The following is a 16,749-nucleotide window of genomic DNA, read 5'->3' as shown; positions in this document are numbered from 1 at the left end:
TCGCTTACACTTGTTGACAAGCATCTCAGACCACTGCAAGGTAGTCATTATTTGTTCATTCCATACTAGGTAGTGGTAAGTTGCTATTGTCATTGTCAGTCTGCTGAAAGACAATGAAATGGGGCACGGGCCAGTTGTTGATGACTTTTTAGTTGGTGCAAAAAATCCTTCCTTCAGATGAACATACACAGTCTCTACCAACCAAGTGGTAGAGACTGTGTGCACCTACAAATATCTTGGAACCGTCATAGACAACAAACTCAGTTTTGAGCCTAATTGTGAAGCTGTGTGCAAAAGGAGTCACCAGTGCTGATACTGTCTAAGAAAGTTGGCCTTTTTACATATTGACAAATCTCTGTATCTGATGTATCATTTGATAATTGTTGTTCTACTTTATTGTCTTTTGTGGATGGGCTTAAAATGATTTTACTTTTTATAACTGTCTCCTAGCCCTTCTAGCTGTGCACAGATGTCACATACTCTATATCTGTTCTACTGTGCGTTGGTCTATATCTGTGTGTGTGGCGCTGTCTCACTCTTTGCCAACCAAATGTACCTTTTGGTACAAATAAAGTTACCTTGACTGACTCAAGCAAGGCTGCCGATCTGCGCCATCAGCCCCTTCAACCACCTCTATCCGTTTACTTCATTCGCACAAGAAAAGTGAGTTAATTGTCTTGCCCAAGGACACAAAGACAGTCTGCACCTGCAGGATTAGGGATTCGAACCGCCATCCATGAAGACTTGCTGGCTGTTAAAGGAATAGGCCACCATTTTTACATTCTGAGATATGTTCTTACCTTAGCTTTGACGACTTCTTTAGGAACTGTCTGGTCTTCCCTCGTGCCTTCAGTCACGTAAACACAGCACAGACGGCGTTAGCATTTAGCCTCTCCCTCTCTCCTCTATAGCTCCAAAACAGGTCAAGATAGAAGCTACCAAGCTCTTCCATGTTTTCCCTATTTAAATATGGTTTCGCGAAGTGTTACACTTAAACACATTAAACAATGTGGATTTTCTAAGCGGATAAAAGGGGGGACTATATTGTATGGCGTAATAATACCAGGAGTAATTTGGCATCCGCACAGTAAAGTGAAGATTACTGCGCAGTAAAGTGAAGATTACTGCGCGGATTTTGAAATTCACCTACAACACCCTCCTCCCCCGCTCGCTGAATGGTAGGTAGTTCACGGATGGCTAAGGCCAGGTTAGGTCTGATGCATATACAACCCCACAAAATAATAGAAAACAGTAACAGTAAAATCTCAGACGGTCTCTAACCAGGCATTGGCATCACCTGGATACAGATTGATACTTCTCAAACAGTGATGTGCAATGACAATTCCTACTTTTGATTTCTGCCCTTGGCGTCTAATTGATCAGCAGAGTTTACATTACATTAAAGGTATATTGTTTGTATTTTGCAGTATGCAGGCGCGGTGGATGAGAATGTCAAGGACGTGGAGGTGATGAGGATCAAAGCCACGGACCGAGACCTGAGGCCCTCCGACAACTGGCTCGCCAGGTTCCACATTGTGAAAGGCAACGAGGACGGGCTGTTCTCCATTAGAACCGATCCGGAGACCAACGAAGGCATCCTCAAGCTGATCAAGGTCAGAGCAGCTCAGAACTCAATCTCAGTCGTGCAGGAACGTATAGAGAAAACTAAAGTCTTGCTTGGATAGTTTTCATGAAGTGTTCTTAGAGGTCAAAACCTTTGCAGCATTGTTTACTCGAGCTAAAAGTCTTTCTTTTCATACATCCTCATCAGAAAAACTGACTCATAAATATGACGAGTGATCTGATGTGTTGATTTGCATCAGCCCCTCTGAGATTATTTACAAACTAGTGCTAGCTAACTTGGCGCCTGTCATTTACTCATCTTCTCTGTATGTTGGAAGATTAGCCTATTCCACATTGTTCCACTGATATGTTATGCTGCTCTCCAGTTGATATTAATGGGAACTATCTACAGTCATTTTGCCTCTCTTCATTTAGGCTTTTAAAACATGTTTGGGCAAATGAGCATTGGCATTTTGTGTAATGTAGCTGTATGAAAAACAGCAGTAATTCAGTCCTAATTTTGCGAATGTGCCAAATATAACTCGAAGTACCTGGGGATGGCTCTGAGATTTTAAACAGCAAATATTTAAAATCTCAGAGAGTCACTACAGCACAGGGTCAATTCACCAACCTCTAAACAACACTCCTCACTTATAAGTTATAGACAACAGCAGAGTGGTTTAATAGATCTTGAAGAAATTAATCAGTTGTTCTATAAATGGATACAAATCACAGTTTTCTTATACCTCCTTGTCACCAGCCGTTGGATTTTGAAGAAGTGAAGAATCTGGACTTGGACGTGCTCCTTGACAACGTGGCACCATTAGTGAGGGGCAAAGCGACCCTGATGGATGTGGACGTCAAGGCGGGCATGGGTGGGGGCATGGGTGGGGGCATGGGTGCGGGCATGGGACTCGACATGGGAATGGATCTTGGACTGGACGCTGGGATGGATATGGGAATGGGCATGGGAATGGGCCTCGGACTAGACATGGGATTAGATGCTGATTTAAACGCTGACTTGGACGCTGACTTGGACGCTGACTTGGACGCTGACTTGGACGCTGACCTGGACGCTGACCTGGGCGTTGATCTAGGGCTTCACCCTGAACTTGGGGCCGGGGGAGGACCAAAGGGGAAACTCAAACCGGGTCCAGGACCAGGTGCTGGAGTCGGAATGCACCCTGAGCTTGGAATGAACCCTGAACTCGGACTGCACCCTGAACTCGGACTGCACCCTGAACTCCATTTAGGGCCCGATGGCAAACCCAGGAAACCAAGGCCAAAGAAGAAAAGGCCAAGGCCCAAGAAGAAGGGCACTCCCATACATATATCAGTGAACAACGTGCCCGAGGGACCAGAGTTCAAGCCCGATACCAAAGACGTGCCAGTTTCTGAGGGCCCGGAACAGTCCTTGAATGACGTGATCGTGACCTACGCTGCAATCGACCCCGACACTGGAGAGATCGCGGAGGATGTCAAGTAGGTGCCACAAACTTGCCGTGGTCACTTCATAGTTCTCGGTGACATCACTTTAGGCGAAGTAACCTGGCGATGACTGCAAATATGTAAACGTAGATACAACGTAGAACAAATGCTGGACCTCTTTGTTCCTCTCCATGTCTGTTTTTTGTAAATAGAAGAGGTCCAACAGCAGGACGATCTGTTTAATTTCCTATTCTAATGTAAAACTGTAAGAATAATGTTTCCAATTCTCAAAAGGAGCCCATATCGACCAATACACTTTAATGCCATTTGAAAAAGTCTAAAAAAAGAGGGTTGTTTTTTGATGTGCTGCCAACTATCCATCTATACATAGTTTCATTCACAAACCACAATAGACACAGCCTGAATAAATCCCCTGCTTTTCTTTGTGATATTCTTTTTTGCAGTTACGCCAAAGCCTATGATCCTGATAATTGGATAACTATTGACGACGAAACAGCAGAAATCAGACTGAACAAGGCTCCAGACCGAGAGTCGCCCTTCTTGATCAACGGCACTTACTATGCCAAGATTGTGTCCATAACAAAAGGTATCAAGCACCACAGCCGTTATGCACATGGGGCACAATTAAAATATTCCATTTAAACTATGGGTTTCTACATGTTTAAAAAAGGGCAAGAAATCAGAGCATAACTTGAAAATGTGGGACTTCCAATATTTGGAAAAATTATAGACATGACTCTGTTCATCTTTGTAGAGAGCTCCATTAGCACTAACTTGGACATGACAAGAGACAGATGCTAAGATTTAGAAATGTTCTGATAATGTGGGAACCAAAACAAAACCAAAAAGTAAAAAGGAAGCCTTTAATGTGGACATGACCCTAACCCTTTAATAAGTTTACCGTAGCCTATATGGGCACACGGATACTGTTTATGTTAGTTTGCTGTGAGAATCTCCTTTTTTTCTGGGGAGTACTGGACTATAATACTTTCTTTTTTTGTGGTTGGGGAAAATCCATGCAAAAACCATGTGTTTTAGTTCCTCCATAGATACAGACAACATAAACTTATTTATCACATGCAAATAAAGTCAAGTCAAAATCGGATCTATATGGATGTTTGTTCATAGAAGATTGTTCAGTAGAAGCAAAAAAACCTGCAGTTGTAGCTAACGTTAGCATGTAGCACGATGCTAACTTTGAACGTTATGTTTGCATTGTCCTGTTTTTAAGTATTTATGGGCTGTAGACCCACTTTGCTCCTTTGCATGTCTTTGTATTTTTATTTAGCATTAAACTCTACTCTCTAAAAAATCAGCATTTGTTAAAGGAGTGATTGGAGAAAATGTTGATTTTTCTCTTGACCATACATGGGCAATTCCGGTGCCATGCCATTGGTCCGACATCTCATTATTGGGAAAATTTACCATTAAGCAGAGGTGCTTACCTTGGCCCTAACCTTAAAGGGATATTTCAGGATTTTTGACACAGGGCCTCATTTCCTAGATATCAAGAGTGTTGTTGATTTTTTGGGTGTTTATTTTGGGTGGGTCAGACTGCGTTCAATGCAGGCCAGCTGGCCCCGTAGAAATGTGCTAGCGCCACTAAATTCTTCAAATATAAGGACTGCATGAATAAAAAAAAAAAAAATGTCTCCAGAAATAAACAACACTCTGGATAACTACGAAATGAGGCCCTATAAAAAAAATTCCTGCAATATCCCTTTAAGGTCAGTGGACTCTTGCCTGACCCTAATCTTACTTTTCAACCCCTACTCAATGGGACATTCTCGTAATAATGAGACGTCGGACTAATGGGCAATTCCAAAGATGCCGTCTGTATCTATTCTTCTCACGGTCAAAATCCTTGTTTCTCTTGTCCCCCTTTTACTAAATGGATTGTCAAGTTCAAAAGTGTTCATACACGTATGGAGAGATAAGACGAGAGCGTTGCCTGTTTTACTGACGCTACACGTTTGACAGAACCAGTTTAACGACTAAATCCACGAGGTGTGGCTTTGGAAATTGTCCAGTTTATGAAATACCAGGTAAAGGAAAACAGTAAAAAAGTTGGAGAGCGTTTTAAAAAGCACATAAAAACCGACCACCAAAGGCAAAGCATCATGAAATAAGCAGTACTGCAGAAACATTATACTGTAAGCATTGTTTGATTACATTTGTCACGTTTTAGGACGAGAAACTTTTAAAAGCATATTGACATTACTCTACTAAAGTTGCTGCAGGGGAAAAAAAGCATTCAAGTTTGATTCAAGCTTTCAAAACAAAACAATTACTTGACCGACCTCTCGTCGCATACCGCATACCCATGCCTTTTTACTTTCCCGTACAACTAGTTTAGCAGCATCAGGCTCAACAAACAAACCCTTAAACCCGATAATCCTACATAAAGGCGTAGCATAGTTTGTTTTTGCAATGGCTGGAGGATACACTGAATGTTTTTGGCAGATACTTTACACAGATTTTCACTCAGATTTTCACTCAGTTGACCTTCTGACAACTTTTTTCAGTGTCGTGGGGCTTCCAAATCTTGCCCCCTCAGATGACCTGCATTCATTATATATTGGGTCCAAATATAAAGCTTGTGTATTTTCCTCCTTTTTACAACAATAATGGAATTCTTCTGTCATCAGACATGCCTTCAAAGACTTCCACTGGAACTATTGCCATTAAAGTCCAGGATTCCAACGACCACTGCCCCACTCTCCTCACACTCTCTGACTCCATCTGTGCTGACAAGAAATCCGTTAATGTAACTGCCGAGGATGAAGACATGGACCCCAACGGTCCGCCCTTCAGATTTGAAATCATCCCTGACAACACCCGCGGCCTGTGGAAGGTGGAGGCCGTCTCTGGTAGGAATCTTGGCGGTGCTAAATTTCTAAAGATTCTGTTTTTACTTACGGGTTTCTTTGCCTCAGACATTGTTTCATTCTCGTTGTTCATGTCTTAGTGATAGATAGTCTTGATTTTGCCATGATGACCTCCACAAAACCAGGACTAAACACAAATGACTGAAAGGGAATTGGATGCATTTTGTGGCATCTGTTTCTCCATAGCAAAGCGTTTCAAATAGTTCTTCAGCTTTAACTACAAACTGGATGCAAGCGCGCTCCGCGAGTTCTACAGACAAGTGGTGCTACATGAGCAGTAGAGGCCACATGGATGAGAGGCAAGAAAGTGTGACGAAGACGCTACAAAGAAGCCACAAAAGAGCAACAGAAAAGTGACAAAAAGTGAGGAAAATTTGGGGGGGAAATTGACAAAAATGCAACAAAGAAGACAAGGAAAAAATGTCAACAAAGTGACAACAACGCAAAGAAAGTGATCAGTTTAGAAGAGTTTTGTAGCTCATTACCCTGGCCTGAAGGCTGTAAATTTGGGTAAAGCTGAACTGAAGAAAATGCACTTGGCTACGGCGAGGGTGAAGAGATTAAGAGCTGACATGAGCAAACTTAAAGGGACTATAGGGAGTTTAAAAATGTTAAAATTATGTCTTTTCCTTCCCCTACATGTTCCAGCCATGTCCTAATGTGTAGAATGAGCTCAGACCTGTTCAGCACAACTGCCTCTAAAATCCTGTCACTTAAAAAGGTGTCACTTCGGGTCCGAATTGCCGTCATGCACAAGCTTAATATAGAAGGTGCAGTTACACATATGGCCTGAGGTGGCAGTAGTGAGTATAAAATGGCCAACTTGCATGATCCAGCCCCTTTAAGTCTCATTTTCGAAATGGGCTCTTTCTTTTCTGGTCACTTCTTCTCCTAATACCAGCATTGTTTTTCGTCCTCAGACACCACAGCGTCATTAGTCTCCCAGGAGATACTCTGGCGCGGCTCGTATACGATTGAGGTGGCTGTTTTTGACGCCCAGGGCCTGGCATGTCCCACTCCGGAGATCTTCAAGGTGGAGGTGTGCGACTGTAAGGGCACAGATTATGCTGACTGTAACATGAGAGCCGCGACCGGTGACGAAGACCAGGAGTCGAACTTTGGTGGCCCCGCCGTGGCGGTCATGGTCTGCGCCGTTTGCCTGTTGTTCTGTAAGTTCACACTTCTGGATACAAACGTTTTAAGTAATTGAAAACATGCACAACAGTAAACCTGACCATGAATGTATCTGGATAAGGGCTCCACTGCTGACTGGTTCTCCTCGCAGCAAAATGCACAAAACAAAATTCGGCTATTCTTGAACAAAGACGACATGAAACCAACATTGAAAATATTACTTTTTTAAATATTTCTCAACATACCTCTTTAACAGATACTTTAAGTTTTCATGTGATTTTCTTGGCCAGATATTAGGACTTAAAGTTAGTGATGAAGTCAGGGGTCAGGATTACGATAACGATTGATTGGAGGAAAGGAGGTTTGATTTCAGACCCCTCATTGGGGGACAACATGGGAGCATTGGCTGAATTAAAGCATTAGATACAGACGGCATCTCGTCATAGAAGGGGGCGAGGCCTCGCCAAGGGGGAAAACAGAATGTTTTGGGAAACACAGTTTTTCGAGTCTATATGGATGTTTCTTCACAGCAGATTGTTGAGTAGAGCATTATAGCGTTAGCATTAGCACGATGCTAGCATGTAGCATCATGTTAGCATTCTCTGCTATTTATGTATTTATGAGCTGTTGAACCACTTTGCTCCTCCCCATGTCTTTGTATCTTTATTTAGTATAAACTATATTCATAATTCAGCATTTGTTAAAGTAACTGTTTTCAAACATGATTCCAGAGATGCCGTCTGTATAGATACAGACCGAATCTCTGGAATCGCCCATATATGGTCATAGTTAAGGGGGAAAACAATTTTGAAAACATTTAAATTTTCTCTAATTATTCAAAAACGTCTTTAACAAATGCTGAAATATGAACATAGTTTCTACTAAATAAAGAAACAAAGACATGGGGAGGAGCAAAGTGGTTCAACAGCCCATAAATACATGAATAACGGAGAATGCTAACTTGATGCTACCTGTTAGCATCGGGCTAATGCTAACGGCTAGCTAGCGCTTGCTACAACTGCCGTTTTTTCACTTCTACTGAACAATCTGCTGTGAGAAAATATCCATATGGGCCCGATTTACACTTGCCTTTATTTGTATGTGATAAATAAGTTGATATTCCACCAGAAAATGGCAAAAAAGAGTGGAAAATTGTGTTTCTCTAAAGATTGTAAAGATTCGTCTGTATCTATAGGCCACCGCTTTCGCATACTGAGCTATGTTCTTGCCTTAGCTTAGACGAGTTGCTGCGTACGTGTCTGGGCTTTACGCGTGCCCTCAGTCACGCAACAAGACCGGAGATGTTGTTAGCATTTAGCCTCTCCTCCTCTCCTCTATGGACCCAAACGGGAATGAAGTTAGAAGCGACCAAGCTCTTCCACGTTTCCCATATTTAAATACTGTTACGTGAGCTGTTACATGATCCAATAATAGTCACATAAAATTAAACCAAGTCGAAGTGCTCCGAAGGTATGATTACGGCTTACAATATAGTCGGCCCCTTTTATCTGCTTAGAGAATTGACATGCGTCTGCAAAAAGGGCTTTAGAGATATACTTATGTCAGCAAGCAAAGTCTATTAATGGCGTTATACCTGCAGGTGCTCATAAAGAAACGTTGATTAATGTGCACACTTTCCACAGTTGTCCCTTGTCTGCTGGTCTTCTGTCAGTGTGGTGGACCCAACGCCGTCTTCGCAGATAAATTTAGTGAACTGCCATTCGAGGCGAAGGAACACCTGATTTCATACCACACGGAGGGCCAAGGCGAGGATAAGGTAAAGTTAGCTTTTTACTATTAGGCCACTGAACCAATGGACCACAAATAAATGTATTCAATTGTGTAAATTTTTTTCATTTTACAACCTGTTCTTGCTACGCTCTTGAAATTAAAATTGGATTTCCTGAAAAATAAAACAAAAACCGAAGCCTTGTACTTTAAGATTAATACTCTTGATTATACTAGTTTTGCACCACTATGTCGGAGTTTAATAGTTTAGATTGAATTACTTATGTTATATAATCACTTCCTCTTAAGCTGAACCACGCACATTTTCTCCAGTCTGGCTTTACCCAAATCTAAAAGCTTCTAGGGAAAAAAAAGGGTCAAAATAGCGACAAAAACGCAAAAAAGCCTGACAAAAAAAGTGATGAAAGTGCAACAAAAGTGGCAAAAACTATGCAAAAATGTGACAAAAAGGCAATAAAATAGCCAAACAAAAGCAAGAAAAGCCAAAGAAAAACACATTTAAACCAGTCAAAAACAAATCAAACAAAAATATGCGCAGCTGATGGTCAAGTGATTAAGGCTGCGTATCATTGTTCTGTCCAAAGTTATGTCGGCTCAAATTTTGATGAATGTCTCTCCCCTCCTTCACCCTGTTCTGTTCTGTCCGAATACTGAAAAAAATACTTAAATGAAATAAATACTCAAATTGTGAATCATTTTACCGATTTTGTAATGTCATACTCTTCAACGTTCACGGTAGATTATAAATAATGGTTTACCTTGTTTTCTTTTTAGGATATTCCACTTTACAGCGCTCCTATAGTGATGGGCACCCAACAAAGGGTCGAGGCAGGAAACCATCTGCTGACTGGTGGGATGACTAAAGAAGAGCACATACGAACATTAACAAGCTACGACGAGACCAACATGACAATGGGAATGGGCGGCCAGGTTTTCAGGGGCGCGGAGGGCGTAGACTACAACAACCCCGACAGAGATCCAAAGTTCAAAGATGGCGGTTTCTTTGTCAACAACCAATGGACAATGTACGACCATCAAAGTGCTCTGTTTGAGGAAATGGCGCTCCCTGAGGACTTCCTGGAGGAGTACTACATACAGGTTAGAACTTTCTCTAATTCAGGTGTTTTGGTTTTAATAAAAAGTGGTCGGGCTTTTATTATTTGTCGATGTTGTTTTTGTTAATCATGAGGAGAAATAACATTTGTGATGAGTACTTTCAAGTGATAGCTCATGTTTGATTTATCCACATCAGAGGTAGGTAAGACCTGGGGCCACATCTAAGTAATGGATTTAATGAGGGGAGGTTAGACCGCTGTCAAGGTCAAGAGTACTGCCCCAAAGTGCTTTCCATATTCAGTGCAAAAATACAGACACACAAAAAACATATTACTTCAACAATGTACAAAAAATAAAAACTGCAGCATTATCAAATGTCCAGCTCAACTTGGATTGAAAGCCAGTGCAAAGAGATGCGTTTTCAACAACGACTTGAAATTGTCAACAGTGGAGGCCATTCTGATTGGCAGAGGCAGAGAGTTCCAGAGTTTAGGGCCAGCAACAGCAAAGGCTCGATCTCCTCTGGTTTTTCGTTTGGACCGTGGGCTAAAGTCTAAGAGCAACTGGTCCGAGGACCTCAATGATCTGCTAGGAGTGTGCAAATTCAGCAAGTCTTTTAGGTATGAAGGTGTCAAGTCATGAAGAGATTTAAAAACAAAGAGCAACATTTTAAACTGGATTCTAAAAGTCACAGGACTGTCACCAAAGGAAGCTTGTCCAAATGCCTTTATGTGAACAAATCCAGCAGAATCACATCGGTATTTAACTTTTGAAAAATCTCCATTGATTTATTAGTAGGGATTGTACTTGGAGATCTGGAAATCTTAAATTTTCATTGCCAGAGATTATCCCAACTAGTCAAGCAAGTCACTTTAACGGAAGCAGACTATACATGTTTACAGTAATAACACAATTGTCTTAAATGTCTCTTCACAGAAAGCGGCACAACCTATCACCGGAAAGGATGCCCTGTTGGTGTATGATGATGAGGGTCACGGCTCTCCTGCTGGGTCGGTAGGCTGTTGCAGCCTCCTGGAGTCCGACAATGACCTGCAGTTCCTTGACGATTTGGGACCCAAGTTCAAAATCCTCGCGGACATCTGTGTCCCCCCGAAGCCAGACCTTCCACCCACCCCGACGTACAAGGTTAAACCAGAGGTCATTAAGAGAAGTGTCGAGCCGTTCATTCCCAAATTTGAGAAGAATGTGGATGTGAGCACAGAGAGGGTGATATCTTCTAACATTTCAAAGTCAACTGTTAACTCTGTTAGCAAGGTGAACAAAGTTAGCAATGTTAGTAGCATTAGCCCACCACCACCACAGTCTCCACGCCAACAGGTGACCAACATAACATCGAACATCAACAAAACAACCAACATAAGCAACCGGTCCAATAGCAGCAGTTCATCTAACACTGGCACATCTAACATTAGCCAGTTCGCAACAATGCCACGCTCTCCCCAGACAATTTATGTGCAACAGCCACAACTTATCTACGCCCCTAACCCTATGCCATTACAGTACATAGTCCAGCCACCGATGCAGCCAAATATGCAGAGCACTGTCATGATGGCAGGAGGCGGAACTTCCCCAAGGTTTCCCGGTTATATTGTAGTTGGTGGTTCACAGTTGGCTGGTCAGGGTAGTGGAATGGCCACCTGTGGACCACCTATTGTAGTTGGTGGTCCACAGTTGGCTGGTCAGGGTAGTGGGTTGACCACCTGTGGACCACCTATTCTAGTTGGTGGTCCACAGTTGGCTGGTCAGGCTGGCGGAGTAACCCAGTCAGCCTCTACCATTATCAGCAGTACAGGAGTCAGTGGTGGCTTTGTAAGTGGTTCTCTTGGCTCTCTTGGCTCAAGTCCACTCAGCCCCACAGTGTTTTTCTCTGGAAGCCCTGGTAGCCCCACAACTGGCCCGACAAGTCCGACAATTTTACTTCCAGGTAGTCCTGGTTCCCCGGGCATGGCTGGGATGGAAGGATGGAAAATAGTCGGTCCAAATCCGGCAGGCCACTATACATTGGTTCCGGATACAAAACCTACTGCATTGATTCCAGATACAAAGTCTACTGCAGTTGAGGCAGATAGTTCAAATTCAGGCTCCCCTGAGGGTACTTCACCCGAAGATGATGTCCTGGAGAAAGAGGCTGCTCCTCCTCAGGGGGTCTTTGGCCACGCAGCCCACTCTGGTGTCTTCGGCGTTCTGTCGGGTCACCCTTTAACTAGCACTCGGGGTTTAGTAACAGTGAACCAACCATTGGGAGGGAGTTGGGTGGTACAGTCGCAGCCAGCTGGACTATCACAAGTATTTTCACCAGGCCCATCACCGGTTGCGGTTTTGGGGGCAGGTGTCGGGGTTACTCCGAAAAAAGGGGTACATATCATCCAAAGTCAAACACCATTGGTACAGCACACTTTTGTCAATCCCCAATCTAATGAGCCATCATCAAAACAAGACACAAGCAAACCAAGTTTCTCGGGAACATTGGCTAAAAAGGGTAAGAATGTTCCCAAAAAGATAAACATTGAAAAAAGCCGGGCAGAAGCATCGATGGTTGACCCTACTACCAATGTACCACATATACAACTACAGCCACCCACACCTCTAGAAGACACTATTGTAGACAAAATTGAAAAAGTGGAACTAATGGCAGATCCTATAATTGAGCAACCAATTGAAAACGCACCTGAATTGTCTACAACAGATATTACCAAGCCTCAAGCAGTGCTGATAACAGATATCTCAGAGAGCACAGAAAATACTATAGATATAGATACAAGTTTAGTAGAGGACGGAAGCCCGGAAGATACCACCTCTCAAGATGTTGAAGCTGAGGTTGCAATTGAAGCATCCACAGACATGGAACCAGCAGACTCTGAGGAACCAAACAAGGACCCAAAACAGGAACAATTGGACGATATTTCCGTTGATGATGTCGTTATTACCACAAATACTGAAGAAACAGCTACAGATGAGTCAGTATCGGATAAAATAGATGAAGATACTGCTGCACTGAGCCAAAATGATCCAGTCTCGATTAAGCTGGAAAATGCAGTTGACGAGCAAACATCTTCAGGGAGTACACCTGCAGAGGAACTTAGTGCACCTGATGACCCAGCAGAGCCAACTGTGATTGAAACACAAGGTTTGGAAAGCAACGAAGATCCAGAAACTATCTTAGAAGAAAGTCAACAGGACAAACCAAAACCAGATGCACAAGATGCAACAATATCTGACCAGGAGGCGGTAGAGCAAGAAGATACTGAACAAGAAGAGTCCTGTCCCTCTAAAGCTGAAGATGCTCCAATATCTCCTGAAAATGATTTGAAAGAAAGTGAAGTCACCCAGGATACTGAAACCACGGAAGATTTAACAGAAGAAGCTGAACAAAATACACAAACAGTTGAAGAAACAGAGGCGTCTTTGGCTACTGAACGTGATTTGCAAGAAAGTGCTGATGGTCGAGATCTTGAAGAAGAAGCAGCAGAGGATTCAGCAGTAGAGGCCGAAGTTAATATATCAGATGTAGTCACAGATGAAACAGAAGCTACAGAGGACACAGTAGAAGAAACGACATCTCAAATAGTTGACTTGGACCAACCAGAAAACAACGAAGAGCTGGAGACTGTAGGCACAGATTCACCACAAGAGGAGAAGTTGTTGAGTGAGGTTGAGCAAACCGACGAAGCCACAGACACTGTCGCAGCATGTGAGGAGGCCAGTCATCAAGAAGATCAGCCAATGACAACTGGTGAGGAGGGAGACACATCCGCTGGAGAAGATGCAAACTCAAGTGTTCAGGAAGACCGTGATGAGGAGGAAATCACATCAACGCAAGGTACACCAGTGATGGAACTTCCTAGCAATGAGGGAGATGACATTTTGGAGGACATTGTTGCTGAGAATGAAGACATAGAAGCAAGTATTGTTGAGGAATCGGATGATACAAGTTTGGAAACTGGCGAAGAACAGCCTGAGGAAGATCGAGACATTGGTGAAAGTCAAATTGATGCACCTGATTCTGATCAAGACAATGTAGAGGCAACAGAGCAAAGAGATGAAAAGGACAGTATTGAACAACCTGATCTTGAGATTATGGAAGAAGGGAAGAACGATTTGGTGGCTACATCGGAAGAAAGAGATCCTCCTGTGCCGAGCGAGCCATTGGTTGAAGATGCGGAGGAGAAAGAACAGCCAATGGTTGATGGTGCTCCTGAAGAAGTTGGTCCATCTTTAGAAGAGACAGATGAGGCAGATCTGGTGGATAAGGAAGGAGCTGCCAGTGATCAGGATGATTCCGATAACAAGTCTGGTTCAATATCTGGACAAGAGCAAGAGACAATATCAGAAGACAATGCAAAAAGATGAAGAATCACCGCTGGAGGGTCAAGATTGCAATTTGTCGGAGGATGAGCAAAATGCAGGTGAAAATGAAGAACCAGCAACACCCCCAAGTCCCCCAAATGCCCAAAATGTTCATGAAGATTAACAATGAATTCTCAACCCCAAGTCAGGAATTATCAGAACAAAATTAGATTTAGAGTCGACGGAAAGTGACGACCTTACTCTTCCACTGAGCCATTTTCATTTTCTAACTTGTTTATTTGTGTCTTCGTTTTGGTGATGTTTTTTTTCCCTTTCATCAATCTCAATCAGTCGTAAAGATAAGAAAAGATAAACCTTTAAAAGCCACAACTATTAATGCTGTGGTTGAGCTGGAAGGCTTGTCATCCAGCTTGTTTCTTGGGCACTTTATAATGGCAAATAGTGAAATGGCTGCGCAAAAAGCAGTCTTTAAATCGAGATCATTTTTGACTCACGGTGCACATTCATGATGACCGTCTGAGCTACCAAATAAGAACATTTATTTTTTTATCTTTGTATATAAATGTAGTGAAACAGTGTAGCATTGGGAATGTTCAACGGGATGTCTAGAATCCACTATCCAACTTTTAAAAAATTGCAAGTGTGGATAATGCCGACTTCCCTTGGGGCAAAGTCGGGTCTTGGCAAATGAATTACCCTTTTACAAAATAAAGGCGAGGTACACAAACTGCTGCTACTCCTACTAACTAACCAGGTATTCTTGCACCTTGGACGAACGCCAGGAAGTCCCAAATGACAATATGCAAATCATCCTCAACTGAAAAACATCCACTGCGTGCGTCGCATTCCACTGAACTAATTAATAACGGCCACAAAATCTGAGTGACTCACAAACCGGACTCACCAACACACATCATTATATAAGCAAGACAAAAACTAGAAATCAAGCAGTTAGTAAGTCATTAAATTAATTACTGACTGAAGAAAGAAAAACAGATGATTTAATGCCATGCAGTAGACCAATTATTCTAATCACTAGGTGCCTTGGTTGCAGGGTTGGTTTCTATGTTATATCATAACATACAGCACTTACTCTGACTTTGTATCAGTGTTAAGGTTTTTAAGGCTATTTACCTTGTTTTTGTTGTAAAGATCAATATGCACAACCACCCATAGTCTGTACTTATTTCGATTGTGATGAACAAAACCTTTGAAGTGACAAAAAAAAAGACTATCCACAGTAGCCACTGAACAATAAAAAAAAGAAGTTGATATTAGGCCTCGATTTCAGCCATGACGGCTTTAAACTCTTGCCCTGCTTATTTTTCTACTTAGTTTAATCTTTGTGATCTTCCTCCAAGTCGTTTCACATGCTGGCCATTCCTTGCATATATTGTAGTCATGTGTTGTTGGGCTTCATGGGTGTATCACTTCTGTGGAACTTCTTCATGCTGTCAAGAAGATTAATGAGTTGGTTTCAGCGGGACTCAAGCCAAGTTTCATGCACTATCTAAAGATTTTGCAGATCTATGCACATTGTATGTTTATGGCATTGCACATATAGGGGCTGTGTGTTTTCTACCTATATAAACAGTAGCTTTACCGTACTCCTTACCTTCAGGTGTTTTCAATAGTTTTAAGCCAAGCGCTGGGATGGTCGAGCATTTTTCTTTTGAAAACTTGACAAGACACGTCCAGCTGGTTAAAAGATAAGGCAGGGTGGATTTACGAGTGACAGTGCATTGCCACTGTACATTATTTCACAGACTCTTTTCTTTTTTTTGGAAGAGTCTTTTGCAAAGTAGGTGTGGTGTGGCCTGTCCCAACCAGCTACTGTACGTGCTCTTTTGTACATAGTGAATGTATTTGATAGTTCTATACATGTTAATAGCTTTTATATCGCATTTTTTTTTTTGTGTGATTTTTTTCTTTTGCTGGTGCAGTTAAAAACCTCTTAACCCCCACCTGAACCGTGCGTGTCAAAATAGCAACAAAAATGAGACCAAAACGAGTATGAAAATGCAACAAAAGAGCAACAAAAAGACGATAAAAAAAGCATCTGTTAAGAGAAAATGCACTCGGTTAAAGCGGGGATTAAGAGGTTAAGAGTGGAAGCCTTTATTTGAACACTCTGTAAGGGGGCTATTATTGTGATGTTTTTTTCTTATACTTTTTTAAACAAGAACAGCAGCTTTTCAACTTATAGAAAAAACAGAACCCAGTTGTTTAAATCCTTAAACATCGCGTACAATCGAAGCCGGATTGCTACAACATCAACAACACAATAACCCTCCAGTAATTGTCAGAGAATATTATATACTTGGCAGAAATCACACACGAGTTGATTTTCCAAAGCGTCATCCCTTAAATCCAACATAATTTTAAGGCGTAGTCCTGTTGAAGCATTTTATTCTTAATTTGACAGTTAACGAAGCGTCTTATGATTATGAAGAGTGTATAAAAAGTAATGGTGGTAATAAAAAAAAACACCGCAATAGCTCCCTCCCAGAAGCGCATGCACTGAGAAACTTGTGTCGTGCACGAACGACTGTGACAAGCCAAAAAAAAGAGCTTTTAAAAA

The 16,749-nt window shown here is 42.1% G+C and overlaps 1 protein-coding gene across 1 annotated transcript in view; it reads left to right on the top strand.

Moving 5' to 3' along the window:
• Positions 1 to 14,733, top strand: part of LOC306977236 (uncharacterized protein) — a 28,408-nt gene extending 13,675 nt beyond the window's left edge. The window contains exons 7-14 of the mRNA XM_079575444.1: positions 1,428 to 1,613; positions 2,324 to 3,045; positions 3,456 to 3,598; positions 5,661 to 5,882; positions 6,821 to 7,069; positions 8,678 to 8,811; positions 9,558 to 9,881; positions 10,776 to 14,733. Of these exons, the coding sequence (XP_079431570.1) occupies positions 1,428 to 1,613; positions 2,324 to 3,045; positions 3,456 to 3,598; positions 5,661 to 5,882; positions 6,821 to 7,069; positions 8,678 to 8,811; positions 9,558 to 9,881; positions 10,776 to 14,210 (5,415 nt within the window). The 3' untranslated portion in view covers positions 14,211 to 14,733. The remainder of the gene's footprint in view (positions 1 to 1,427; positions 1,614 to 2,323; positions 3,046 to 3,455; positions 3,599 to 5,660; positions 5,883 to 6,820; positions 7,070 to 8,677; positions 8,812 to 9,557; positions 9,882 to 10,775) is intronic.
• Positions 14,734 to 16,749: the final 2,016 nt, after the last annotated feature.

The sequence above is a fragment of the Gobius niger genome (genome assembly GCF_951799975.1).
Source record: "Gobius niger genome assembly, chromosome: 17".
NCBI lineage: Eukaryota > Metazoa > Chordata > Actinopteri > Gobiiformes > Gobiidae > Gobius > Gobius niger.
Note: the sequence above shows the minus strand (reverse complement) of the source record. Positions and strands in the feature narration are given on the sequence as shown.